This window comes from Telopea speciosissima, chromosome 10, assembly GCF_018873765.1.
Source record: "Telopea speciosissima isolate NSW1024214 ecotype Mountain lineage chromosome 10, Tspe_v1, whole genome shotgun sequence".
Classification (NCBI taxonomy): Eukaryota; Viridiplantae; Streptophyta; class Magnoliopsida; order Proteales; family Proteaceae; genus Telopea; species Telopea speciosissima.
The window spans coordinates 12403045-12430723 of NC_057925.1; the positions used below are offsets into that span (position 1 = coordinate 12403045).

Consider the following 27679-nt stretch of genomic DNA (forward strand, 5'->3'; position numbering starts at 1 on the left):
TATCATTAAACAGGTTGGGAAGTTACATATTGTTTGTGGTAGGCATTTTTAGCCAAATTTCTAGCTATAGTTAGACACAGGTTATCTTCAATCTTCCTAAAATGTACATCCTGAGTAAGATTTGATATATAAAATAAGTCTTTGAACAAATTCCACGGCCATGGGTAGTTGGTTGGAGATGGAAGAAATTCAGTGATCCACTTGTTGTCACACCAGATTTCTTTAATCTTCAACCCCATACAGGCAACATGGTCTAATCCTTGATGGATCGTAAAAATGTAGGAGGTCAGATCTGCTGTATTTCGAACAGTTCTTGCACCAAAAAACTTAAAAGTGCAATCTACCAAAAAGATATAGGACCACCCTGCAACACTTAGTCCAGGTATATGATGTCCTGCATAGATTAAAATAGGAAAATCAAAAATAGGTAAGTTAAAAGAAAATTTGTTGAAAGATACCACGTCATTATGTTCTATTACAATTTGGGACGAAAAAGAGGGAGGGCATAAGTTTTGATCAGAGATCCATTTGTGGATATTATTCAGTATCCACATTGGATCAGGCTTCTCCGAGCCAACAACCACTTTGTTTCTAGCAGTCCACACATAATAACAAGTTAAAATAAAAACACTAAAAAACCAAGACACCAACCGTTTATCTGTCCTGAGATGAAGGTAAAAGAACCAGCAGAAAAGTTTCAGATTGTCAAAATTCAAGAAATCAGTTCTTAACCCCAATGGTCCTGCTGCCCAAATGTGTTTAACCAAATCACAAGATAGGAAAATGTGCTATGAAGATTCAACACCATTTCCACAAAACGTACAGGAGGATTCAATCTAGATCCATTTCGATAAAGTGGCCTTGATAGGGAGTCCTGTATTTGGCAAACGCCAGAAGAATAGCTTAAATTTTGGATCAATTTGAAGTTTATAAAAGAATTTCCACCAAGCAAAAAAATTAGCAGACACATCAGTAGGCATTGGTGTTAATTCCTTTGCAGCTAATTTTATGGTGAATTTACCATTCTTGGCCTTTAGGCATTACCATTTTTCCTCAGACTTTGAGTAATTCAATGATTGGATGCGAAGTGAAATATTTGAAGGGATGTAGGTATTGATAAGATTGGAATTCCAGTTAGTTCCATGTCTAAAACACTCTACTGAATAATCTTAATCAATGTCTAGGCGCGGAAACTAGACTAATCAGGCCACCCGTTTGTATTCTTTTTCCCAAAAAATATACTTTTTTCTTTTTTCAACGAAGGATAACATTAAAAGACAATACAAATTGGAATTTTCAATGATATCAAATTCACAAAACTACTGTATTTTTGTATCAAACACTCTCTACAATGCACAAACTCAAAGTTACAACACGAACCTCTTCAAAACACATTATTAAATATTTCTTCATATTTCAGTTTTTAAATCCATAAGTAACATAGGGGTGTAACAGAACGAGAACTTCTAGCCAGAGATTTCAATGGCCTTCACCTCTGGTTTCTTCACTTCTTCCTTGGGCACCGTGACAGTAAGCACTCCATTTTCCATGGCAGCCTTCACCTGATCAATCTTGGCATTCTCAGGCAACCTGAACCTGCGCAGGAACTTGCCGCTGCTACGCTCAACCCGGTGCCAATGGTCACTCTTCTCTTCATGCTCTTTGCTCCTGTCTCCACTGATCTGGAGAACTCTGCCTTCCTCCACTTCAACCTTCACTTCTTCCTTCTTGATCCCAGGAAGATCAGCTTTGAAGATATGGGCTTCTGGGGTCTCCTTCCAATCGATTCGGGCATTAGCAACAGCTGTTTCATTGGAGAATTGGGAGCGAGGAATAGATAGGGTAGTTGAGAAGGGAAAGTTGTTGAATGGATCCCAGATATCCATTAAGAATGGATCGGAGATGGTTCGCCAGCCATCAAAGAAGCTTGGGATGATCGACATTGCCACTGATTTAGGTTTTATATATGGATTGACGCGAATTGCAGAAACTCGTCACAGATTGCACGATGCTTGGTGTATAACTTCCTGAACGTTGTGGAGGAAGAACATGAATACTGTATTTATAAAACAGGGGAGGGAGGATTTCAGTACTTTCTCGGGTTTTCCTTCACCTGGCTTTAAAATTTCCCGTCAAACTACTGGAAAAAGAATACAAGAATCTGATCTTTTCTCCAATTTTCCTGAATGATTTATAATCTGACCCCAGATTGTGGACTGTTAATGCGGTGGGCCAGAACCCAAGCCATCCAAATAGATTTCTGGTACTTTCCTTGATTCTTGTTTCTCCGGATTTCGTGAACATTCTAGCACATTCTCAGCCATTTGAAACTTTTGGCAATGTGGGCTCAGATTGTGGGTTTTAAATGCATTGGGCTAGGAACCCAAACTAGTCAAACAGTTCTAGTAATTGAACCGGGCTGGTAAAATATTTTTTTTGCTAATGAGGAAACTCTTGAATCTGCCCAGATTTACGGTTTAAGTCCTAGGGAAAACTTTGGTTACATGGAGCCTCCCCCCACCCCATGTAATGCTTTATTCGTGAGGATTCAAAACAAAGGGGCAGAGGTGTCTTTTCATATAGGGAGGAGACAGATAGACTCATGGAAGTGTTGGCATAGGCCACACTCCCAGACAAAGAACTACTTCCCTATTTTAAAATATGATTACAGAATTAGGTATGATGCTGGTTCAGATAGACTTGCCTAAAGTACTTACCATTTCTAGTGATGGTATTTGGACAGAGCAGGGAATGTTCACGTACTGAATGACTCATAGCCGTTCAAATGGAATCCAATCTGTGGGAATGTTCCATTTGAACGGCTGTGAGCCGTTCACGTACGTGAGCATTCACCCCTCGTATTGGGATTCCTGGAGTCGTAGAAATTCTTGTTCTCTCATAGAGGTTTGGAGTAAATTTCCTAGTATCCATTGGAGACCTAGAGCCGGTGGTGATTTGGTTCAATGGGTTGCAAATTCTTCAAAAAAATCTTTTTTATTTTTATTTTTTAGTTCGGCTTGGAAACCTGGTGAGATCTAAAGCTCCTATAGTTCCCTTGTTTAGGGCAATCTGGTTTAGTCCTTTCATCCCAAGGTATTGCTTTACCGCTTGGAGAGCAATGACCAACTCTCTCCCCACTCATGAATTTCTTCTTCAAATAAATCTGTCCAATCCAAAATGTTGTCTTTGTTGAGAATCCTTAGAAAATTGTTGATCATTTTTTTTTTTCGTGTCCTTTCTCCAAGTCTCTCTAGAGAGGTATTCTTAGAAAATGGGGGTCTATTTCTAAAGATATCCTGCCTTTTGACAAAGAATGAAAGTGGATCTTAAAAATTTTTAATGGCAATACTCCATCTACTAGTGACAATCTAGGAAAGCTTGCTTTTAGTTATTTTTGAGATTAGGAATAAAATCCTCCTCAACTGTGCAGCGTACCCATATTCTATCAAAATAAACATTTTGGTCTATTCTTGGGACTTCCTCTTATTTCTTCCCCTTAGTTTTGTTGTATCATCTTTCATCTTTGTTTCTCCTCTTCCTTTTCCTTTTTTCTTGTATCCCCCTCTTTGGTTAGCTGTTTTGTCTCTCCTTGGGATTCGATGTAATCTCATTTTATGGTTGTTTGGTTTTCTTTTGTTTGGCTTTTGCCCTTGGATAGCCTTTTTGGCTTTTTTGTTGTTAATTTCTTCTTTTTCCTCTTGTCTTTAATATATTTTCCATTCATCAAAAAATAAAAAAATAAAAAAATAAAAAAAAACCCACGAGTATAGCACATGAAAATTATATCCCACTCTTCCATATATGTTTATTCTTAGTCAGATAAGGGTGTTCATACCAACCCGAAACCGAGCCGAATAGGTTTTGGTTTTGGTATGTGAGCATTTAATTTGGTTTGGTTCAGTTTCGGTTTCACTTCAAAAACTATTGGTTTGAACCGAAACCGAATCGAATACCACACTTCAATCCAATACCCTATAAAAATTTTTTATAGTGTTGCCTTTTCTTTTGCAACAATAATTTTGATGTGTTTCTCTTACTTTATTGACGGGTAAGCTAAAAGATAAGATCTAAAAGTGGAGAACTCACTTCGGGTTTTTATTTATTTATGGTTCCTTTAAGGTTTTGTGACCATTTTATTTATACAAATCGAGTTTCTTGATAATACATCAAGGCAACAACAATTGACAGCCTAGCAGAATGGAGTTGTATTGGAGAACCGAATTGGAACCATATTAGAGAACTGAATTAGACCCATATTGAAAACCGAATTACAACCATAACCAAACCGAACCGAACCGCATAGGTTTGGATTCGGTTTACACCATTAAGGCATGGAACCAAACCGAAACCGAACCGATTGACACCCTTAGTCTCAGATTTGATCAGTTACTTAGGTTCTCCCAACAAAAAAAATATATAAATGTATACAACTTTTGAATAGAAATCATAATCATCATGCATCATATATGTTTCTTCTTTTGATGGCCATTGGTTAGGGTGTCTCGCAAAAAGAAATGCCGCCGCTGGTTAGGGTTTCCCCCAAAAAGAGTCGTAGCTCGATTAGTTTCCTCCATCGTTTTTTTGTGTTATTCCTCCACCGTTTGTGCATGTTAGACTTCCATACTCCTCTCCTTCTCTACTCATTTTATCCTTGGAACCACAACCGGTGACGATGCCAACGATGCCGACGACAATGACGATGAACCTGTCTGGAAAACTACCCCCTTTCATGGATCATTACCGCCCGCCTTCCACTTTGCTTCACCGCCCTGTTCCACCGCCCTCTATGCCCACCTCTATTCCACCTTGCTCCACCGCTCTTTGCGCCCCTTCCCCTTCCCCTCCCCTGATGCTCCCCGCTCTGCCCTATCTAGCCTCAGCTCTGTGGTTGGTTATGGTTTTTAGCCATCATGGCGACGGGCTCCCAATCAAGGGAGGTTTTTCTTTTATCTTTGTTTGTGTGTTTGCAGGTTATGCCGACCCTAGTGCTGGTGGCACTGAGACTATCGTCGACTCCGAAGCTCCAGCCGCCGTTCAATCTTCACCATCCCTCCCTTGTCGAGGGATGATGCTCCACTCGCCGATCCAACAGATCATTGCAGATTTGTTCGAAAGTAGGCTGTGGCAGCGTTTTTGGTGGCCTTCTTGCTGTCGATCAAAGCTCCACCCGTCGATCTAGCAAACCTTTGTCGATTCGGCAAGTCTGTTTAAAAGTAGGTTGTGGTAGCATGTCGTCACATGTGGGTATTTTGGCGTTGGTCTGTTCGGCATGTATGGGGCCCCACCTATTGGCACGCTTGTGCATGCGTACTATATTAGCCGTGTCTACAACTCTTTTTTCTAGGGAAGTGGTTGTGACCCATCCCTTAGTTTGGATGACCCAGTCAATGGCATGTGAGACCAGGTCAATTTTCGCTCCCTGGTTTCGGATATCATATATTTATAACTTGTTTTTATTATGTTCTCTATCTGTTTTATGTATATTGTTTTCTTTTGCTTGGCATTGGGCGCGCATGAATGAATAGCCTTCTTTCTACTCAAAAAAATAAATAAAATAAAATTGGCTTATAAAATGAAGGAATCCAAAACCACATCAACCCACATTAAATCCTTTACAGACTTTTTAATCAACCCTCATAAAATTGATATGGAATCTTAACAGTTTTAACACAACCGTGGTGTTTGCAATTCTCCTTTACAAACTAAACCTTACAACATCGAACTTGCCAAAATCTCTAATAGACGTTTTTGAAATTGCTGGTAGTGTCTTTTTCCTGTATATGAGTGACACTTACTGTTATATTTATATTTTGTGCATTTGTGGTGGACTAATGATTGATGTCTACTGATGGGACTCACTACACATCAAACACTCGACGCACAAGATATGAACAGTGATGAAGATGATACTCAATAAGATTTCCACTGTCCATTTAGGAGAACATCCAAGTAAGAAAGTTGTCGATTTGTGACTGGTTGAAATCCTGGCCAGGTAGCTGTTTTTGTAAAGAGTTTACAAAAGGTGTTTTTATATTATTATATTAATTAAATTATATTAGAAATTTGATTTCAAATTGTTTTGGGTTCAGTCACTGGTCATGACACTCTCATAATTAGTTGCGAAGGATTTAATTACATGATGGTGATTTTATTCCATGGTTGTTAAGTCCACTGTGGATGTTAGTAGTGTGAGGGGAGGGGGAGAAAGTGTAATGAAAATATGTAGCAATGAGGTTTTTAAGTTATGCTTTTTATAGTGTCATCATTTTGTATAATTAAGGACAACTTAAAGGCTAACTTTTAGGATCATGCCACTTAGCATAGTCTTGTCTATTAGATTGTAATCTCCTAAGTTAGCTTCTTCTATTTAAGAGAAGTTTTATTGAAACCCTAATTGCACTATGCATACTTTGACCTTGTGACTGTGTGACTGCAATGGGGCCATAAAATGATAAAAGTAAGTGACGCTACACCATGTTTTCATACACGGTCATACGTACTGCATTGACAAATCTTATACTAATAAATAAACCATTCTTTTCTCACGCTTTCCTGTTCTTTTTCTCATTCCTTTGATACTTTCTCTGCCTCATCAAGCACCTTTCTTCTCGTTCTCTTGCCCAAAGATCAAGATGGGTTCCTTGTCTTCCTTGGAAGAACTTCCCTTGTTATAGTATCCTTCCTCATGAAGGGATGAATCCATTGTCAATGACTATCAAGATGCTAAAATCTCTAATCCATATCGATGGTACTATACTTCAATTAAGGGGAGAATTTTTCTTGCTAATAGTGTAATTAAGCTATATTTAATCTTCATCAATTTATTTTTAGGAAAAATTAATGCTACATGGTCGCATGGTTCCTGCGCCTAGACACGTGCGTTCTCATTGGTCCATGTGCTTGTGCAGGCGTTATACGTCCATTTTAATGGAGGCTGGAGAACACTAACCAGTCATGTAACCCTTGCACCAGCACGGTAGCCAATGAAAGTATGCACAAAGGCATTGATTTGTGTGTAAGCACATAAACCAGACTAATCAAGCGACTGGTTAGCATTCTTTTTCGTCAAAAATAAACTTTTTTCGTTTCTCACGAAGGATAACATTAAGAGCCTCTTTGGTATCACTTTTCATTTTATTTATGGTCTATTTTATAAAATCATCATTGAAAACCATTTTTTGATAAAAAAATGAAAATTTGTTTGGTAAGAATTAGACATAAATGAGTATGGAATGAGAAACCATTTGATAACTACATATATAAATAATTTCCCCCTTCACCCATGTTCCTCATAACTTTTGTCTAATAGATCTGAACACTAAGGCATAAACCTCAACACCAAGATTAAAACAAGCCTAACACCATCTCCCAAGCGAAGCAGAGCTCCATTAATTAAAAAAAAAAATTGCCGAATGATTTTCAACTCGAAAAACCTTTGCCGAAGTATTCTCAACGTAAAAAATTTTGGAATGAGAAACAACCGCCCCTGTTCCCATTTTCTCTTTTTCTATTTTCCTCTCTCCTTCAACTACCGAAGAATTCTCAGCTCAAAAAACCATCGTAAGAACCATCGCAAGAGCAGGGTTTGATTCCAAAGAAATCTGCAGGGGTCTCTCCCACTTGAAATAGAATTTTAGATTGGCGCGTGCTTTCGTCTCTGCAATTTTGATGCCGGACCCCAACTCTAGATTCCCTGCTGAACTTTGAATAAGATTACCTAATCGGACAAGAAATTAATTTGCAGAGCTTTGATGCTATGATTATGGTGATCCTACTTACTGAAAAAACATGACGTACAGAGCTTTGAAGGCCTAAAAGTTGCGAATGACCATTTTGCAACCTCGCCCCAACCCCACCCCTTTCTCAGCAAATGTTCTATCAAATTTGAGAAAAATGCAACCAAACAATTGCAATTTCTTTAAAAAAAAAAATTCGTTGATTATTTTAAGAAATCAATCTAGAAGCAATCAACTTTGAAGCTGTAAATAGAGAGGAAACAGAGAAGAGGAGAGATGGGGTTTTTTCAGATTTTGCAAGTTCTGGGATTAGCCATGGCGGCCCTTCTCATGTTCATATGTTGGATTTCACCCATCCAAACTTATAAAAGGCTTGAAAGAATGCTGTTGGAGGTCCCAGTAACATCTTGCTGGACAGTTACTTCTCCGCCAAGATCGCTGATTTTGGTCTTGAGTTCCTTCAAACCGTAAGGTTCATTGAAGGAAGCAGAAGAAAGGAGTTGTCTTTCTAAAAATAAAATAAATATCTATTTTACCCCTCATATTTGGGTGTTATAAGTACATAACCAAAAAATGAAAGAAAATCATTTTTTGCCATAATCTATAATGGGCTCTTGAGTCCATTATCACTTTGGAGGTGTTTATAGTATTATTTTGATGTTTTATAATTAGAAATAGAGTCCATAAATAATACCAAACACTTGTAAAAACGATTGTGTCAGAAAATGAAGATACCAAAGAGGACACACGGATCTTCTACGACGCCCTGTCCTGACCTGCCTGTGCTGCGTAGATGCTCATTAAACTAGCGAAAAAATGAAAGAAAATCATTTTTTGCCATAATCCATCCATAATGGGCTCTTGAGTTCATTATCATTTTGGAGGTATTTTCTATTATTTTGATGTTTTATAAATAGAAATAGGGTCCATAAATTATACCAAACACTTGTAAAAACGATTATATGTCAGAAAATGAAGATACCAAAGAGGACACGGATCTTCTACGATGCACTGTCCTCCTGTCCTGCCTTGCTACGTAGACACAAGGCAACATGCATTGACCGCCTTACCTGCTCAGCTCGCGTAGACAAGGCGCATAATGAATAGGGATAAGGCGATCAACGCGCTGCCTTGTGTCTCTATAGCACGGCAGGACGAGCAGTCCACGCCGAGGCCCTAAAAGACAATAAAAATTGGAATTTTCAATGATATCAAATTCAACAAAACTTCTATATTTTTGTATCAAACACTCTACAATACACAAACTCAAATTACAACACGAAGCTCTTCAAAAATCATTATTGGATATCTCTTAATATTTCAGTTTTTAGATCCATAAGTGACATAGGGATGTAACAGAACAAGAACTTCTAGCTAGAGATTTCAATGGTTTTGACCTCTGCCTTCTTTATTTCTTCCTTGGGCACGGTGACAGTGAGCACTCCATTCTCCATTGCAGCCTTCACCTGATCGATCTTGGCATTCTCAGGCAACCTGAACCTGCGCAGGAACTTGCCACTGCTACGCTCAACCCGGTGCCAATGGTCACTCTTCTCTTCCTGCTCTTTGCTCCTCTCTCCACTGATCTGGAGAACTCTGCCTTCTTCCACTTCAACCTTCACTTCTTCCTTCTTGATACCAGGAAGATCAGCTTTGAAGATATGGGCTTCTGGGGTCTCCTTCCAATCGATTCGGGCATTGGCAAACGCAGCTGTTTCATTGGAGAATTGGGAGCGAGGAATAGATAGGGAAGTTGAGAAGGGACAGTTGAATAGATCGTAGATGGTTTGCCGGTCATTAAAGAAGCTTGGGATGATCGACATTGCCACTGATTTAGTTTTTTTTGTAGGGATTGACACGAATTACAGAGAACTCTTCACAGATTGCTCGATGCTTGGTGCAAAACTTCCTGAATGTTGTGGTGAAAGGACATGAGTCCAATATTTATAGAACAGGGGAGGGAGAATTCCAGTGTTTTCTCGGGTTTTCCTTCACTGGCTTTAAAATGTCCTAGAAACTATTTGAGAAACAAGACAAGAATCTGATGCTTTTCTTTATGTTTCGTTCTTCGGATTTTCCTGAACATTCTAGCACTTTCTCAGCCATTCGAAACTTTTTATAATCTGGCCCCAGATTGTGGGGCTGTTAATGCGTTGGGCCAGGAACCCAAGTCACCCAAATAGATTTCTTGGTGCTTTCCTTGATTCTTCTTTTTTTGGATTTCGTGAACATTCTAGCACTTTCTCAGCCATTTGAAACTTTTGACAATGTGGGCTCAATTTGTGGGTTAGAAAACCAAACCAGTCGAATAGTTACAGTAATTGAACCGGGGCCGGTAAAATAACCTTTTTTTGGTTTATTAATGAGGAAACCCTTGAATCTGTACAGATTTACGGTTCAGGTCCTAGGGAAAACCCGGTTACATGAAGCCTCCCCCTGCCCTTATCCCATGTAACGTTTCATTCGTGAGGACTCGAACTTAGGACCCCATGACCGAAGCACATCGTCCTAAACCATGGGTATGACCAATTAAAGAGTCGAAACTTAAGTTGTTAGCTCATCGATTGCTCATTCTTGAGAATTTCTTAGTAAGTATCTTTATTTTTTGGTCAGCACCATCATAATGGTCGCATGTGGTGTTTATGGAACAGATAAAATTTCAGTTCAATTGCTTCCTGCTTCTGACCAATATATGCACTTTGAACTTCATGTTTTGCAGAGTAATCAGGATTTTTTCCTCTTCATTGCTGTGTATGCCTCCAATTCTCTGTTAGAAAGAGGTAAAATTGGTTCCTCTCTTATTAATATTTCATAGTCTTGCAATAATCCTTATTGGTCTATAAGTTTCTTTTGGCCAAAGTCATTCAAATTTTTTGACATGTGGACTGTTCATAGTGATTTTCTCCCCCTTGTTAGTCAGGCATGGAGCTCTCCTATAAGGGATAGATCCTCTCCTCGTCTCATTTTGTCTCAAAAGTTAAATTTTGTTAATTATGTCTTGAGAAATTGGAACAAGAACATTTTTGGTAATATCTCTTAGGTGGTTGAAAATTGTAGGTTTCATCTCTCTACTATTCAATCTCTGCTGCAAGATGATCTTCAAAATCAGAGCTTAGTTGTAGATGAGAGAAATCTATCTTCTAGGTTGGGTTGCCTTCTTAAGCAGAAAGAGAGTTTCTTTAAGCAGAAGTCTAGGATTAAATTTTTAACACTTGGGGGCATTCCAATAATGCTAATTTCCATAAGTCAATGCGAGCTAGGCAGAGTCTTAATTCCATTTGTATCCTTAGGTGCTCTGATGGCTCTTTTTTGTCTAATCCGGAAGCGATAAAAATGGCTTTTTTCTCTCTCATTTCTCTAACCAATTTAATCTTTCTACTCTCAATCCCATAACTCATATTCCAAATCAAATTGTTTTTCCTAAGGTCCCCCTGACCTTAAAAGAGTTCTTTCTTCCATTTTTGAGGAAGAGATTTTGCTTGCTTTTAAATCCTATAAATCTGATAAAGCTCTTACCCATGATGGTTAGGGGTTTTTCCTTGTTGCGTGGGACATTGTCAAAGACGATCTTATTAAAGCAGTTTGTAGTTTCTTCTTCAACCCTTCTAGGATTAGAAGCATCAATCAGAATTTTATTTCTTCTATTCCTAAGCATTAGAGGGTTGACCTGATTTCTTCTTTTGATCCCATTCTTTTGCTAATCTTCTTTATAATTTTCTTGCAAATAGACTTAATTTGGTTATTGATACTCTTGTCAGTCATAATCAGGCAGTTTTCATCCATGGGAGAAACATTGCTGACAACATCTGAGTTCCATCCTTCTTATATGGGACCTTCATAAGGCTTTTGACTCTATTAGATGGGACTATACTGGCCAGCTTCTTTCTAAGATGGTATACCCTTCAATTTTCATTAACTGGATTCATTGTTGCTTTTTCTCTCCCCACTTCTTTATTATGGTTAATGGCTCCCCTCAAGGTTTCTTTGAATCAAACTTAGGGATTCTCCATGGTTGTCCTATGTCTTCCCTTTTTTTCTCTATCGCCATGGAGGGTTTCTCCAAAATCCTTTTGATCAAAACTAAGAAGAACTCCATTTAACCAATTCAAAAGTGTAAGGCTTTGAGAATTACACATCTTTTGTTTGCAGATGATATTATGTCTTTGCTAAAGATAACCTTTCTTCTTTGACGGCAATTTCTCAAGCCTTAGCTTCTTTTCTTTTCTCCAAACCATGGAAGGTCTCTCCAAAATCCTTTTGATCAAAATTGAGGGGAACTCCATTCAACCAATTCCAAAGTGTAAGGCTTTGAGAATTACCCATCTCTCGTTTGCAGATGACTTTATGATCTTTCCGAAAGCCAACCTTTCTTCTGGGACAACAATTTCTCAAGCCTTAGCTTCCTTCTCTGTTATGTTTGGTCTTTCCATCAATCTCAATAAGTCCTTTTCATATTTGGGAGAGTTTTTGAGGATCTTAAGGCCCGTCTTAATGGCATTTTGGGCTACCCTGAGGGTCATCTTGTTGTTACCTATTTGGGTCTTCTGCTGATTTCCTCAAAGCTTTCATGCCATTCAGGCCCATCTTAATGGCATTTTGGGCTTCCCCTGAGGGTCATCTTGTTGTTACCTATTTGGGACTTCCACTAATTTCGTCAAAGCTTTCATCCCATCATTGTTCTCATGTTCTGGATAGATCACATAAGAGACTTCAACTGTGAACGAGTAAACTACTTTCCTTTCCAGGTCGACTTGAACTTATTAGATCAGTCATGCAAAATTCATATAATTACTGGTCTGAGGTCTTTGGCATGAGAGACTTCAACTATGGAAGAGTTAATGACTTTCTTTTGCGGGTCAACTTGAACTTGTTACATCAATCATGCAAAATTCATATATTTACTGGTCTGGGGTCTTTGGTCTTCCAATTTAAATTTCTTCAAAGATTGAGCCTCTTATGTCCTAATTCCTTTAGAAAGGCCATGACACTTCCAAATTCTTGCATCCCATGAGTTGGGCTAAAATTTGTCTTCTGAAAAAGAAGGGGGTTCAGGTCTTTCTAGAGTTGAGGAATCCAATATTGATATAATTGTTATGTTGATCTGGAATATTGCTTCTAGAAAGAAAAATCATTTGAATTGATTGACGGTCCCTTGTCCTATTGATGCCTCTTGGCTCTTAAGAAAAATTCTTAAATATAGGCACTTTGTCTCTAATTGTGTAGTCTTCTATTGATGGTGGTTCTGACACCTTACTTTGGCTTAATAACTGGTATCCTAACGGGGTACTTATTTTAAAATATGGTGACATAATTAGGTATGATGCTTGTTTAGATAGACTTGCCAAGGTACCTACCATTTTTAGTGATGGTATTTGGATTCCTAAAATCTTGGAAATTCTCATTCTCTCATTGAGGTTTTGAGTAAACATCCTAGTATCCATTGGAGACCTAGAGGCAGTGGTGATTTGGTTCAATGGGTTGCAAATTCTTCAAAAAATTCTTTTTTGTTTTTTTTTTTGGGCTTGGAAGCTTGGTGAGATCTAAAGCTTCTATAGTTCCCTTGTTTAGGGCAGTCTGGTTTAGTTCTTTCATCCCAAGGCATTGCTTTACCACTTGGAGAGCTATGGCTAATTCTCTCCCCACGCATGAGTTTCTTCTTTGAAGAAATTTTGTCCAATCCAAAATGTTGTGTTTGTCGAGACTCCTTAGAAAGTGTTGATCAATTTTTCTTTTCGTGTCCTTTCTCTAAGTCTCTCTGGAGAGGTATTCTTAGAAAATGGTGGTCTATTTCAAAAGAGATCCTCCCTTTTGACAAAGAATGAAAATGAATATCAAAATATTGTAATGGCAATACTCGACAATCTTGGTAAGCTTGCTTTTAATGCAGTGATTCATTATATCTGATGAGAAAGAAATAAAAGAAAATAGTTTTTCTCTTTGTGACCTATTGAGAAGAATTAGGACTCCATTACTTCTAAGATTAGGAATAAAATCATCCTCAATTGTGCAGTGCACCCATATTCTATCAAAAATAAACATTTTGCCTATTCTTGGGACTTCATCTTATTTCTGGTTTTTTGGTAGTAGACTCCCTCTTTTTTCTCTCCCTTAGTTTTGTTGAATAATCTTTCATCTCTGTTTCTTCTTTTCCCCTTTTTTTTCCTTTCGTGTATCCCCCATTTGGTTAGCTGTTTTGTCTCTCCTCGGGTTTTGATGTAATTCCAATTTATGGTTGTAATTTGGTTTTCTTTTGTTAAGGCCTGTGCCCTTGGATAATCTTTTCAGCTTTGTTGTTGTTAATTTCCTAGTTTTCCTGCTTTCGCCTGGACGACTTTCAAGGATCATGATTCACTTACAAAGAGGAGAGAACACTAACACTCATAAGAGGAGAAAAATTCACTCACAAAGAAGAAAAGGGAAAAAAAAATCAAAATGGTTTTCTACAATAAGATTGTCATAAAACTGATATGGGATCTTAACAGTTTTAATTTACAAACCAAACCTTATAACATCGAACTTGCCAAATTCTCTAATAGACATTGTCGGTAGTTCCACTATCTCACAATAGCTTCAAAATATTTCATGAGAGATCATTTATTAGGACCCTAAAGGCAATAGGTTGTTATAGAACAAGGTCTATTAGCCAGCAATTTCGATGGCCTTGACCTCTGGCTTCTTCACTACTTTTGGAATGGTTACAGTGAGCACTCCATTCTCCATGGAAGCCTTCACCTGATCCACCTTTGTATTCTCAGGCAACCTAAACTTCCGAAGGAACTTGCCGCTGCTCCGCTCAATACGGTGCCACTGATCATTCTTCTCTTCGTTCTCTCTGCTCCTCTCCCCACTAATCTTAAGAACTCTGCCTTCTTCAACCTCGACCTTCACTTCTTCCTTCTTGAGCCCAGGAAGATCAGCTTTGAAGATATGGGCTTCTGGGGTCTCCTTCCAATCCATTCTAGCATTCACGAATGCAGCAGTTTCGTTGGAGAATTGAGGGCTTGAGACAGAAAGGTTTGCAGGGAAGGGAAAGTTACTGAAATCAAATGGATCCCACATATCCATTGCCAAGGAATTCCGGCCACCAAAGAAGCTTGGAATGAGGGACATTGTTGGTGGTTTTTTGTTCTGATTTGTGTCGAATTGCAGAGAAATTTTAGAATGATAGCTGAATGGATGCTTGTATTGGAAATCTTTGTTAATATTGCAGAGGGACAGTAATCGTGTATTTATAGAACAGAGGGGGAAAATTCCAGTACTTTCCCGGGTTTTCCTTTGTTTGGTTTCAATTTCTCTGAATTATTTGAGAAGGGAACTCCAGATATCTAGAACTTCCCCTGATTTTTCTCTCTGCATTTTCTTGAGCTTTCTAGTACTTTCCAAACCATTGGAAACTTTCAACGTCTGGGCTGTACGTATGTTGGGCTCGGACACCAGCTACTACATAAAGCCAAGCCCAACCAAAGGTTTATTGGGGTTAAACCAATAAAAGCTAATTATAACGACAACAAATGTTGAAGTACCCAACCTAAGGGTGCAAGTTTGGTCCTCTAAGCCCACGCTAACCTGTCATCAGCCTTGGCTGATATACCCAAGCCCTGAGAGCGGGTAAGGGCAGAAAATTTTTTGCTCTTAGTCAAGGCTAGATCGGGCCAGGGTTGAGGCCTTAGGCTGAGCCTGACCCTATCTTTTTCTCCTCCGCCAAGCCTACCCCATGTATCTCTCTTCCCTCTTCCCTAAAAGAGTTGGATTAGAAATTCATATCTCATCTTCCACCCGTGCCATGCATACTGCTGAAGATTTAAATTAACAAGGAACTATATCATGGGTGTCCACTTTCCAGTAGTTTTTAAATTCAATTTCAACTGTTCCTGTCAAATTCAGATATGATATCTAAAACCCTATGACGTTCTATACGTATTTCTAGTACCAAGGGTGAACATGAGGTGCATAGATCTATTTAGTAGATGTTTGAGTGCCAATATTTTTTCATTATTAATTGGTAAGTCCTTTATTTGAGTTAGCAAATCTAACCAACCAACAAATCTAGCAGCTTAACTAGTTCAGAAGACGCAGACCAATACTTCTCATGCCTAAGGTTGTTCACTGTCAGGGCCAATAAGGGTGAGAAGACTAGGGCTTTAAAAAATCTGACCCGCACAAGCCAATCGGTTGCAGCCCTAACCCAAGCCATATAAACTAACTGATTACAGATAACCATTAACATCAGCTCATGTCAGTGGAAGGCACAAACACTACTTATTAAAGAGTTCGGAAATCAATATATAAGGAAAAGAGAGCTTGAAAAACATTCCTTTCCTCTAGCAATCCAAATACATGGTAAGAAAACATAAAAACTAGTCTTTATTCTCTTTATTGCTGGAAGCCATCTTGGATCTTCAACCGCAACAGCCATCTGTGCAGCACACGGGGCCACACTGCAAAAGCCCATTCTTATTTCGGACGAAATAGCAACAGCGACAACCTTCCAATTAAAGATGAAAAACATAATCACTTCTAAGAATTAATCGGTACAAAGAGACATAGAATTGTTAGACTGTGTTTGGTATGCATTCTTAAAATATATTCTAGATCGATTTTACATTCTCAAACGATAAAAATAACTGAAAAATAAAAACAAATAAAGAAAAAAACCTGCTTGGGGATGGACGACCGTGTACCCAAAATTTGTAACCTTCAATCGAGCAGCAGCGGTTGCGTTAGTGCTCATGACTGCAAATGAAGCTACGAGGAGCAAGGCAAAGGCAACTGCTAAGGTCTCTTTCCTCACCATTTCGATCACTTTCTTCCTTCAAAGATAAAGCAATGAAAGATGTGAAAGCCCTTCTCTATTAGAACTTATTTATAGTAGAGAATAGGTCTCCATTGTAAGGCCAATCTATAGAGCATGTGAAGCTTATCCAATGAACAAGTGGATCACCCACTAACAGTTTCTGTCTAGTCTCAAGTCTCATCTATTGTTTGAAAGCCAGATCAGACCAGACAGAACTATATATCCACACTGTAAAACAAGGCAATGATCTCAATAAAGTTAGTGGGAGCCGGAACTACTGACCAGATTCTCAAAACCATGTGCTAGCTGTCTCTTTCAAGTTTCTCACAGTCAACCATGTCAACTAAACTTGAGTGAAAAATGAAAATGAGAATGACCCGCTAGTGTAAAATCATGTAAAATAATTTCACATCGTCCGAAGATGTGCCATGGAATATACATATATATACTATAATTTTTGTACTTGACATGAAACGTTTTAAAATCATGAGGATCATCTGTCGAAATGGATAATATACAAAAAATAGTCTCATATCGCTTGGAGATGTGTCATGAAATGTGCATATATGTTATGGTCTACTTATTTGGTATAATGCGTTTTAAAGCCGTAAAACCCACTAAAGTGAAAAACATTGTATCCTTTGTAGGGCTGGGTACATGACACTTCAGCACACTAGAGGCATCACTTCCACTTAGTTCTTAATCAGATCCATTACATCTAGGTCCTCTAGGATACTAAGGAAGCTGAGACATTGCACACAAGTTTTGAGTAGGTAAATTGAAACAAAATCAGTTTTGTTTTGTTTTTAAAAGATGAAATCTTTTCTCCGTTTGTTTTAGTTTCAGTAATCAAACAAATTCTATTGATTTATTAATGTTTTAATTAATCAATGTGGATGAGCTTCTAGCTCAGTGGTCAACCTCCACCTAGTGGGAATGTTATAACTCCACGGAGTCAAGGGTTCGACTCCTACCGCCCACCCTTCTTTACATGTATTAGTACTAGTAGTTATAATAACTGTGGCTTTGTGCCCCATTGGTGGACCCTCATGGGTCCCTATCTGCCCCAATGGGGGCTTAGTACCCAAAAAATATCAATATGGATGATAAATTTTATTTTTTCTAATTTTTTATGGGAACACATATTCTTTCCAGAAGCATGGCCCATGTGCCATCGGGTGCCAATGAGAATGCGTGCGAAAGCATCAATAGGGATAACATTTCTGCCTTTCATGGGGGTGGGACGATCATTTTGCACCTGTCTCTGGGTGCTACACACACTCTAGGATAAAGTTCTTTTTCTTTTTTATTGTTTGGAAAAGTTTGGTTGATTATGACCCTAATAAATAAATGATGTTGAAGATGTAAAAAGTTTACCCAAACACTTATATTAATGCCCAAACCAAAGTCGACAGTGAACTGAATAAGGTACCAATTCCTACCAATTCGGTTCTGATTTGGATAGAAGGCTCCTATTCAATTTCAGTTTTAGTTTCCACATGCTATGTCGAACCAAAAAACTGAAACCGAACCAATAAACACCCTTTAGTATATGTCCCGCCCCACCTTTCATGAATCGGGTGTGGTGTGGTCATTTTTAAGTTTAGGGTTGGGTATGGTATTTGAAAAGCCAAGGCACTTGCCCCACCCGATGTAATCCCACGGGGTGAACCCATCTTAATTAGGGGACCCCACACAAGCTTTGCTGGATATGGCCAGCAAAGTGGCTATGTGTTTTACAATATGCTATAGCAGGGGTGGGTATGAAATGGGTGGCAGTCGGCTCCAAGCCGGCCCTTTGTCATTCTTAAGCCTGATTTGGTATGATTTCTATTTTGAATCATGGATGATTTCTATTTTGGAAATTGTTTAATTTGATTTTTGCATTTTATTTCACTGAAATAGAAATCGGATGAAATAAAAATTCTGAAATAGCTAAGGAGCTGTTTCAGAATTTCTTCACTCTTGCTCTTTAATAAGCACATGGTTAATTTGATGGGCAATGTAGTATTTTCATGTTAAAAATAAAATATCACCCTTCTAGCTACTTCTCCAAATGGTCTCACCACCACCACCACCACCACCTCACCACTACCTTAGCCACCACCACCCCGCCATTGCTACCACCACCACAACCTCCATTGCCACCACGAACACCTCCTGCCACCCTTCCCAAAGAAATATATAGAATTATTACTCTATCCTCATAAATTGAATTACAAAATGGATTTTTTTTATTCTTGAAATATTTTATATTGATACAACCAAAATAATTTCAATTTCTTGACCAAAAATCTATTCATTGACTATTTCATGAAATCAATCTGAAATTGAAATAGAAATCATATACCAAATCTGACCTTAGTTTTGAGCATTGTAGCGGTCTTTCGAGGCATATTTTTTGGCGAAAATTTTTTGTCACCCAAGGTGAAGGAAACACCAAGATATTTAAGAGTACTTGTAATAATTACTCCCCCGATTGTATGAAGTGTCTGTGACATATATCTACTGTTAGGGGGTTCAAACACCGCTAGATTCGGGTTCCATAATGCACTTGAAAACTCCAGATCTCCATCAAATTAGGAGAAATTAAAGATTCATGTGAACTACTAGAGTTCTTAGATTCCATCTCCGGAAGTCAAAGATCAGAGGTAGAGCTTGTTGTGAGATTTTTAATACTTTGTAGCTTGTTATATTTGATTCAGTATTTCCATTGAATGTGTTAGCTAAGTTATACTTCCATAGACCTATGCTAGGTGGGATTGCATTGTAAAACATTTTTGTAAGCCCAATATTGTTATGCATTTAGTGTTCAGTGGGTGCTGGACACAAGGACAATGTGTTCCTTGGTAGTTATTGCTATCTAAATTGATATGCTATGGGATGTGGCCTCTTAGTTTGATGCCGAGAAATTTGTCATGAGTGCAGCCTCTTAGTTCTATGGTGGGAAAGTGGTGATGAGTATTTTCTGAATTCTATTGGGCATTACTTCGTGCATGTAGGCAATCTGACGAAGCACATATATTCTATGTTGTATGTGGATCCATGTCTGTATATTTTGGAGTGTTTATCTGCAAAATGGGTGGGCACACTAGGTAGACCTTGCCTTAGGAATTGTATGTTTGCCTATGGTTGAGAAAAAATGTATATTACATGATTGTGTGTATGTGGATGTGTGCTTAAGTGAGAGCTGCAAGGTGTGTATCAGCTCTAGGTAGCATTGTAATCATCAGCTCTTGACATGAGTTTTTGTGATTGGTTGTGTATGCCTGAGTCGTGGTTGCCAAACAATGTGTAGTTCATCGAGTCTTGGCACTATTTTAAAGGATGAACTTTAAAGGTGTAGTGCCTAATGCACCGTCAGATGCAAAATAAGATGCATTGGCAGTGCACCACACTTGAGAGGATAAAGATCCGGTGTCAACACTACTCCGTGAAGACAGGTATTTAAAAAATAAATGAAGCAAGTGTTGGCACCTGACCTTTTACGTGGACATGAACTAGGTGCAGAAGAACTCAACGAATCCGGATCAGCTACCCACATGGGGACAGGTGGAGACAAATCTGATCCCTCCATGGGGTATGGGTCCCACACCCCCATGGAAGATTCAGGTCTGTCCCACCCGTCCCCATGCGGGTAGATCTGACCTCGAACTCAACACCCTTTTAAATGGAGTAGGAGCTGGATTCAGATCCTCTACTGCCATAAAATTACCTGCTATCGTCCTGCCGTCAAAGCTGGGAGCGACACGTGGATTTATACTGATCCAATGGTCACTCTTAGAATAATTCAAATCGCACCTAGATAACTGGGTTATTTAGATAAAACCAAAGCCAACCGGTACCAACAGACCAAGACCAACCGGACCATTGGGTTCAAAACAAAACAAAACCCTAAAATGTTGCCCCTGAGTCGTCTTCTTCTGCTTCTTCCTCTCGTCCCCTGAGTCGTCTTCTTTTGAAACTCCCTAATCATGGTTGTGGATCCATTTGAGGCGAGATAAGTTGAATCCCTGCAAATCATCTTCTGAAAGTCCCCAATCGTCCCAAATCGTCTTCTCTCCTTGTCTGAGAAGAATCTGGTGAGATATGAAACCCATAACAACGAATGGAGGTTTTCTATGAAGAGCATATAATTAAATTTTGTTAGCTCTTGAAGGAAATCCTTCGACAGGGTAGCTAGTTAGAATATGCTTGCAGTGAAACTAATTACAAATTTTTTTTTGTGTTAGGGGGGGGGGGGGTTATTCTGATGAGCGGAATGGAAAACACAAGCTCATAATAAATATTAAAATTTTTTTTTCCTGTTGAAAGCTATTGCTTTTTTTTCCCCCTTTTATTTATTTTGTTAATTTCTCTTATGTTAAATGAACTGATCGGAGAAACTCTCAATTCTGTTAATGCCAGTGAAATGATTAGTATACTTCATCTCCCGGTTTTGTATTATTTTCTTTTGGGATCCAAATGCTTCATTGTTCAGTTGATCTATAGTTTTTTTCTTACTTTAATTTGTTGAAGGGAGTTCTTGGAATGGTCCGGCTTTCACCATCCAAGAAGAGGATTATCAAGATGCTTCATAATGTCTGTGGAATAGTGACATCATCAAGGTGTGTTACTGTTTGTTTATGTTGTAGAGCTGTTTCCTGGTGAGATACAATAGATTCCCAAAGTGAGATATGAAACCAGATTCTTCTCGGACAAATAGAGAGAGAAGACGATTTGCAGGGATTCAAATTATCTCGCCTCAAATGGATCCACAACCATGATTAGAGAGTTTCAGAAGACAAGTTTCAGAAGGAGAGGACCAAGACGAGAGGAAGAAGACGACTCAGGGACAAGAGGAAGAAGCAACGACTCAGGGGCAAACATCGCATTTTAGGGTTTTGTTTTGTTTTGAACCCAATGGTCCGGTTGGTCTTGGTTTGGTTGGTCTTGGTCTGTTGGTACCAGTTGGTTTTGGTTTGATCTAAATGATCCAGATATTTATGTGAGATTTGAATTTTTAAGAGTGACCGTTGGATCAGTATAAATTCACGTGTCGCTCCCAGCTTTGACGGCAGAACGATGGTAGGTAATTTTATGGCAGTAGAGGATCTGAATCAGTAGGGGCTACCCTGTTTTTAGTACGTTCCTTTATTTTTATTTTTTTTTACTTTTATACCCTTGAAATCTATTAAAATGGCAATGCTCATGTGGACTCCTAAGAACCACTCATCCTCCTTTCTCCTTGTCACCAATATAACTAACTAGGTTTACTAGTTGTCAGGAATCAAAGCAATATTACCGTGTTTAATTTTAATTTCCCACTAAACCTTTAAGTCTTTTTTTATTTCTTCTTTTCCACTCTTCCACCTCCACCTCCACCTCCAAAAAACCTGGGGTGGGGGGCCAGACTGTTGACATCCAACGGCGACGGCCCACCACCACCACCACCACCATCACCGCCACATCCTCCTCCTCCTCCTCCTCCACCACCACCGGCCATGAAGAAGTAAACTCATCATCGTTGACGTCTTCATCATCACCATCATCATCATCATCGTCATCCTCGTAATCAATTCCAATGGTAATGAAGAAAGAAACTCATCTCCTCCAAGTAATCTTACGCATTTTCTTATTCTTCCTTTCTATAAATTCTATTAACATTGTAGTCATTTCTGATTCCATCCCCTACACTCCAAAAGACAATTACCTAATCGATTGCGGCAGTTCTTCCCCTGCTGCATCAAACATCCATGATGGTAAAACCTTTATTTCAGATCAACAATCTCCTTACCTTTTCACAAAGAAAGAGATCCAGATCTCGGTCCCCACCGCCACCACCAACGCCACCGCCGATGTGCCTTCCCCTATCTATCTAACAGCCAGAATCTTCGTAGAAGAATCCACCTACATCTTTCAAATGACTCGCCCTGGTTGGCATTGGATTCGTCTCCATTTCTTCCCCATAAACAATACCGACTTTAATCTCACTCATTCAGTTTTCTCCGTAGAAACCAACGAGGTTGTCCTCCTTCACAGCTTCTTTATCTCCAATAACACCAAATCGATTATGAAAGAGTATCTCCTCAACATCAGCACCGAAGAACTCTCCATCAAATTCTTTCCAATGCGCGAATCTTTCGCCTTCATCAATGCAATTGAAGTTGTTTCCGCTCCCGATAGTCTTATATCCGATGTTGGCTCTTCACTTGTTCCAATTAGTTACTTCTCCGGCCTCTCCTCTTATTCATTTCAAACCATGTACCGTCTCAACATGGGCGGCGCAAAAATTACTCCGGCGAATGACACGCTCGGTCGTTTCTGGGATTCCGACCTCCCTTTCCTTAGAACTAGAGCTCTTGCCAAGCTCATATCTGTCTCTTCCAGCATTATCACCTACACCGAAGGCATCTCCCCCTTGATTGCACCAAGCTTGGTATATTCCACTGCCACTCAAATGGCCGATATTCGTCTCAGAAACCCTAATTTTAATGTTACTTGGAACTTCCAAATTGATCCTGCCTTCAACTACCTAATCCGTCTCCATTTCTGTGACATTGTCAGCAAATCCCTAAATGAGCTTTACTTCAATGTCTACATCAATGGCAAGATGGCCATCTCAGCCCTAGACCTCTCTAGCATTGCCTCTGGCCTTGACATTCCTTACTACAAGGACATAGTTGTCAATTCCTCAAGTTTATTTGAAAAACTGAAAATCCAAATCGGTCCATTAAAGCAAAACACTGGCTTGGTGAATGCAATCCTTAATGGGTTAGAGATACTAAAGATGAGCAACTCAGTAGGAAGCTTGGATGGGGAATTTGGTGTCGATGGATCGACGAAACCATCGTCGATGGTGAATCATGGGACTGTCACAGCATTCGGGTTTGCGACGATGTTCGGAGCATTTGTAGGGTTAGGAGCAATGGTGATCAAGTGGCACAAGAGACCCCAAAATTGGGATTCAACGAATAATGGCTTCCCCTCATGGTTGCTTCCTCTCCAGCCAGGTCACTCAACCATCATGAACAATAGTAAAACTTGTATTGGATCAAATAAGGGTGGAAATGGAAACATCTACTCATCCTCAGGATTGGGTCGTCGCTTCTCCTTCTCAGAACTACAAGAAGCAACAAAGAATTTCAATCAGAAAGCAGTGATAGGAGTGGGAGGATTTGGAAATGTCTATTTAGGGTTTGTAGATAATGGAACCAAAGTGGCTGTGAAGAGAGGAAACCAACAATCAGAGCAAGGGATCAATGAGTTCCAAACAGAGATCCAAATGCTATCAAAGCTAAGGCACAGACACTTAGTCTCCTTGATGGGTTATTGTGATGAGAAGTCAGAGATGATATTAGTATATGAATACATGTCCAATGGTCCTTTAAGAGATCACTTATATGGGATGAACCTTCCACCATTATCATGGAAACAAAGGTTGGAGATATGTATAGGGGCAGCAAGAGGATTACATTACCTACATACAGGTGCAGCACAAGGGATCATACATAGAGATGTGAAGAGTACTAATATCCTTTTAGACGAGAATTTGATTGCGAAAATGTCGGATTTCGGGTTATCGAAGACTGCTCCTACAATGGAACAGACCCATGTGAGCACAGCTGTGAAGGGTAGTTTTGGGTATCTTGATCCAGAGTACTTCAGGCGCCAACAGTTAACGGATAAATCTGATGTTTACTCCTTTGGTGTGGTTTTATTAGAGGTGTTATGTGCAAGGCCAGCCATTGATCCTGCATTGCCTAGGGAACAAGTTAACCTAGCGGAGTGGGCAATGCAGTGGAAGAGGAAGGGATTATTAGAAAAGATTATTGATACCCATCTAGTGGGAGTTATTAATCCAGAGTCTTTGAAACAATTTGCTGATGCTGCCGAGAAGTGTTTGGCAGAGTATGGTACGGATAGGCTACCCATGGGGGAAGTACTTTGGAATCTTGAGTTTGCATTACAGTTACAAGAGGCTTCTTTACAAGGGAAGAAGGAAGAGGAAAATAGAGCAGCGGCGGTTGCGGTTGCTGGTACTGGCCCTGCGGTGGTTGTCCCAACTGGGTATGGAAATGCAAATGAGGATAGTGAACCAGCTCAAGTCCATGCCATTGCCATCGAAGAGCATTCAGGAACTGCAATGTTTGCTAGGCAACTTAGGGAGATCAACGGTCGATAAATTAAGTAATTTATCTGTTTATTCTGGTTTTTTGGACAATAATTCCCTTAAACATTTGCACTCTCTAAACGCCCCCCACCCTTTTTTTTTTGCAAAAAAAAAAAGAAAACCCTTTTTTGTATTTGTTTTCCTGTGTGTGTTTCACCTTAAGATTTAGGATTAGCGTGGGAAGAAAGGAATTAATCCTTTAATAAAATGCCATACATGCATATTTTTATGCTCGTTTTGTTATTAAATTGTTGCATTTTTCTTAGGAATATTCATTCTATTTTTCTTTTTAATTTAAAGAGGAGGATTCTTTAAGGCTCACTTTTGTATCATTTTAATTTTTGTTTTTATGACATAAAAATATTTTTGCAGGTGTTTTTTCATTATTTATGAATCTTATTTCTATTTAAAATAAATCAAAATAATAGAAAAATCATAATAGGGCATTTACCTATTATGGCTTAAAATAGTTTTTGACCATTTATGCGGATACTTAATGACGTGCTCATAAATCTAAAATCTAAAATTTAAGGGGTAAAATAGTCATTGAGGGCAACTGGCTTGTGATTGATGTAAACTACTTCAGAGCAAGATGCAAGGACCTGTGGGCAGAACTTTCGGCCCTTCCCATTGGCTCGGCATCTTGGCTTGTGATTGGGACTTCAACGCCACCCTTGATTCTCATGAGAAGCATGACAAAGGGACTTTTAATCTTAGATCACTTTGGTGCAATAATTGATGCATTTTCTCTTTTGACTATTCCTTCTCAAGGGACAAAGTTCACATGGTCTAATAACATGAAAGTTGGAAATGTGCAGGTACTTCTTGATAGAAGCTTTTGCAATGATTCTTGGAATTCTTTCTTTCAAGATTGTGCAAAGAAGGTCCTCTAGGGTGCCTCCTCTGGCCACTATCCCATTATTGCCATTTCATAAGCCTTTTCTGAAGCCTCTAAATTGTCCTTTCAGGATCACTCAGCTCATTTTTTTTGCAGATAGTAAGGAATTCTTGGGGATGTCAGGTACAGAGGCTGACACCTGTGCTAAGATCTTGGGTTAGAGAGGCTTTTCCCAATATTAACCTGGCAGTGAAGGAAACTAAGTTGTTGCATGATTATTACATTCAACACTGCATGGATAATGCAGGGATTAATGATGATGTCCATTTTGAACAAGAATTTGAAGCTAACATATATTGAGGTAGTGGACCTCCATGAGAAACTTTGGGTTGGGAAGTCTCATGCAAAATGGGTCATTGAAGGAGACAAAAACTCATATCTTTGACATGTTGGTCAAGATGCATAGATCCAAGAATTTGATTAGATTCCTTAAAAAGCCTGATGGGTACTCTGGTGAGTGACCCTTCTCAGACTGCAAATTATGTTGCTAAATTCTTTGAAAGCTTTCATAAGGCTTCTACTTCTAATATCCATTTGGATATCTTAATTAGGATCCATTCCTAATGCTATTAATGAAGTTGAAGGTCCCTTGAAAAAATTCCGTCATTGGAGGAGAATCGAGGTGCAGTATGGGACCTTGATCCGAATAGCTCTTCTGCCCAGACGGCTTTTCGGGCGTGTTCTTTGGAAAATATTGGGATATTGAGGAAATAGATACTTTCAATTCAGTGTAGAATTTTTTTTTAAAAATTCACTATCATCTCGAACGGAGAAGATTATCTCAAAAATTATGTCCTCAAGGCTGAACTTATTGCTTCCCTATCTGATTTTTGAAGGACATGGAGCAATTCAAAAGGGGAAAAATCATTTTTGAGAATATTAGTTTGGCGTCAGAAAGGGATAACCTTCTCTACCTGCCAATGAGGGGAGGCGGTCTTGGCATGAAACTTGATATGCAGAAGGCTTATGACACCCTGTCTTAGCAATTCTTGTATACAGTCCTCAGGAAATTTGGCTTCTCTCATAAATGGATTTCCTGGATCCAACAGTTGTTTCAAGTACCAGAATTTCTATCCATTTGAATGGAGGTCTGTTTGGCTTTTTTGGTGTTGAATGGGGTCTTCGCCATGGGGTGATCCTATATCCCCCCCTTCTTTTCATCATTGGGAAGGTCTCTGTCGTGGCCTCTCTTTTCTATTAATTAAATTCAGTGAAGAATAGACCCATTCAGGGTCCACGAGGTACTCCTATCCCTACTCGTCTATTATTTGTTGATGATATATTCATATTCTTGAATGCATCCATCAATTGTTACCACAAAAAAAAAATGCATCCATCAAATATGTTACATGTCCAGAAGTTTTCCTTACAAAATACCAAAGCTCTTCAGGTCAACAGGTTAACCTTGAGAAAAGCAAATTGTTTTTGGGAAAGATCCCTCCTAGAAAGCAAACAATCATGGATCTTCTTAGAATCCCTGTTTGCAACTTCCCTACCCGCTACTTGGGAGAGTTGAGATCTTCAAAGCGATGGTAAGAAATGAGCATCTTCTACCTATGGTGGATCATATCAAAAGTAGATTGGCAAATTGAAATGGGAAGCTTCTATCAATGACAGGTTGAGTGGAATTAATCAAATCAGTGATTTCGGGTATCTAAATCCATAACTTTCAATTTATTGGTGGTCCTCAAGTCTCATTGCAATACTTGAAAGATGGATGAGGAACTTCATTTGGATTGGGGATATTGACTCATCTAAATCAATTACTGTTAAATGAGATATTTTATATAGGCTAAAGGAGGAGGGTGGTTTAGGAATTAGAAGACTTTGGGATATTAATATGGCCATGCTTAGTAAACTTGGGTGGCACAATCAAGCATGGAGAGTTACGGTATAGAAAACATTCAGATATTTTAAATCAAGCTGAGTCTTCCGTTTCTATGCACTGAACTCAGATCCACTAAAAGTTTTCAATTTGATCATCTCAAACGGAGCAACATGTTTCTCCATCTCAAGACTGCTATATATATTTTTTATTTAAAAAATAAATTAAAATAGAATAATAACACCTGATGAGAGGAGAGGCGGAAGATACAACG

At 39.0% G+C, this 27679-nt stretch overlaps 4 protein-coding genes across 4 annotated transcripts; 1 reads left to right on the forward strand and 3 right to left on the reverse strand.

Moving 5' to 3' along the window:
- Positions 1-1437: 1437 nt before the first annotated feature.
- LOC122642361 (18.1 kDa class I heat shock protein-like) lies at positions 1438-1943 on the reverse strand. Its single transcript, XM_043835800.1, has one exon. It carries the CDS (start codon positions 1941-1943, stop codon positions 1467-1469), a length of 477 nt encoding a protein of 158 aa, XP_043691735.1. The 3' UTR covers positions 1438-1466.
- Positions 1944-9087: 7144 nt separating this feature from the next.
- Positions 9088-9559, reverse strand: LOC122642363 (18.1 kDa class I heat shock protein-like). The gene has a single exon (XM_043835802.1). The coding sequence runs from the start codon at positions 9557-9559 to the stop codon at positions 9107-9109; it is 453 nt and encodes a 150-aa protein (XP_043691737.1). The 3' UTR covers positions 9088-9106.
- Positions 9560-14335: 4776 nt separating this feature from the next.
- Positions 14336-14868, reverse strand: LOC122642365 (18.5 kDa class I heat shock protein-like). Its single transcript, XM_043835804.1, has one exon. It carries the CDS (start codon positions 14844-14846, stop codon positions 14376-14378), a length of 471 nt encoding a protein of 156 aa, XP_043691739.1. The 5' UTR covers positions 14847-14868; the 3' UTR covers positions 14336-14375.
- Positions 14869-22099: 7231 nt separating this feature from the next.
- On the forward strand, positions 22100-24754 carry LOC122643272 (probable receptor-like protein kinase At4g39110). The gene has a single exon (XM_043836911.1). It carries the CDS (start codon positions 22100-22102, stop codon positions 24692-24694), a length of 2595 nt encoding a protein of 864 aa, XP_043692846.1. The 3' UTR covers positions 24695-24754.
- Positions 24755-27679: the final 2925 nt, after the last annotated feature.

Excerpts from the sequence above, each read along its gene's own strand:
- LOC122642361 (XM_043835800.1), bottom strand. The coding sequence starts at position 1,943 with ATGTCGATCATCCCAAGCTTCTTTGATGGCTGGCGAACCATCTCCGAT.
- LOC122642363 (XM_043835802.1), bottom strand. The coding sequence starts at position 9,559 with ATGTCGATCATCCCAAGCTTCTTTAATGACCGGCAAACCATCTACGAT.
- LOC122642365 (XM_043835804.1), bottom strand. The coding sequence starts at position 14,846 with ATGTCCCTCATTCCAAGCTTCTTTGGTGGCCGGAATTCCTTGGCAATG.
- LOC122643272 (XM_043836911.1), top strand. The coding sequence starts at position 22,100 with ATGAAGAAAGAAACTCATCTCCTCCAAGTAATCTTACGCATTTTCTTA.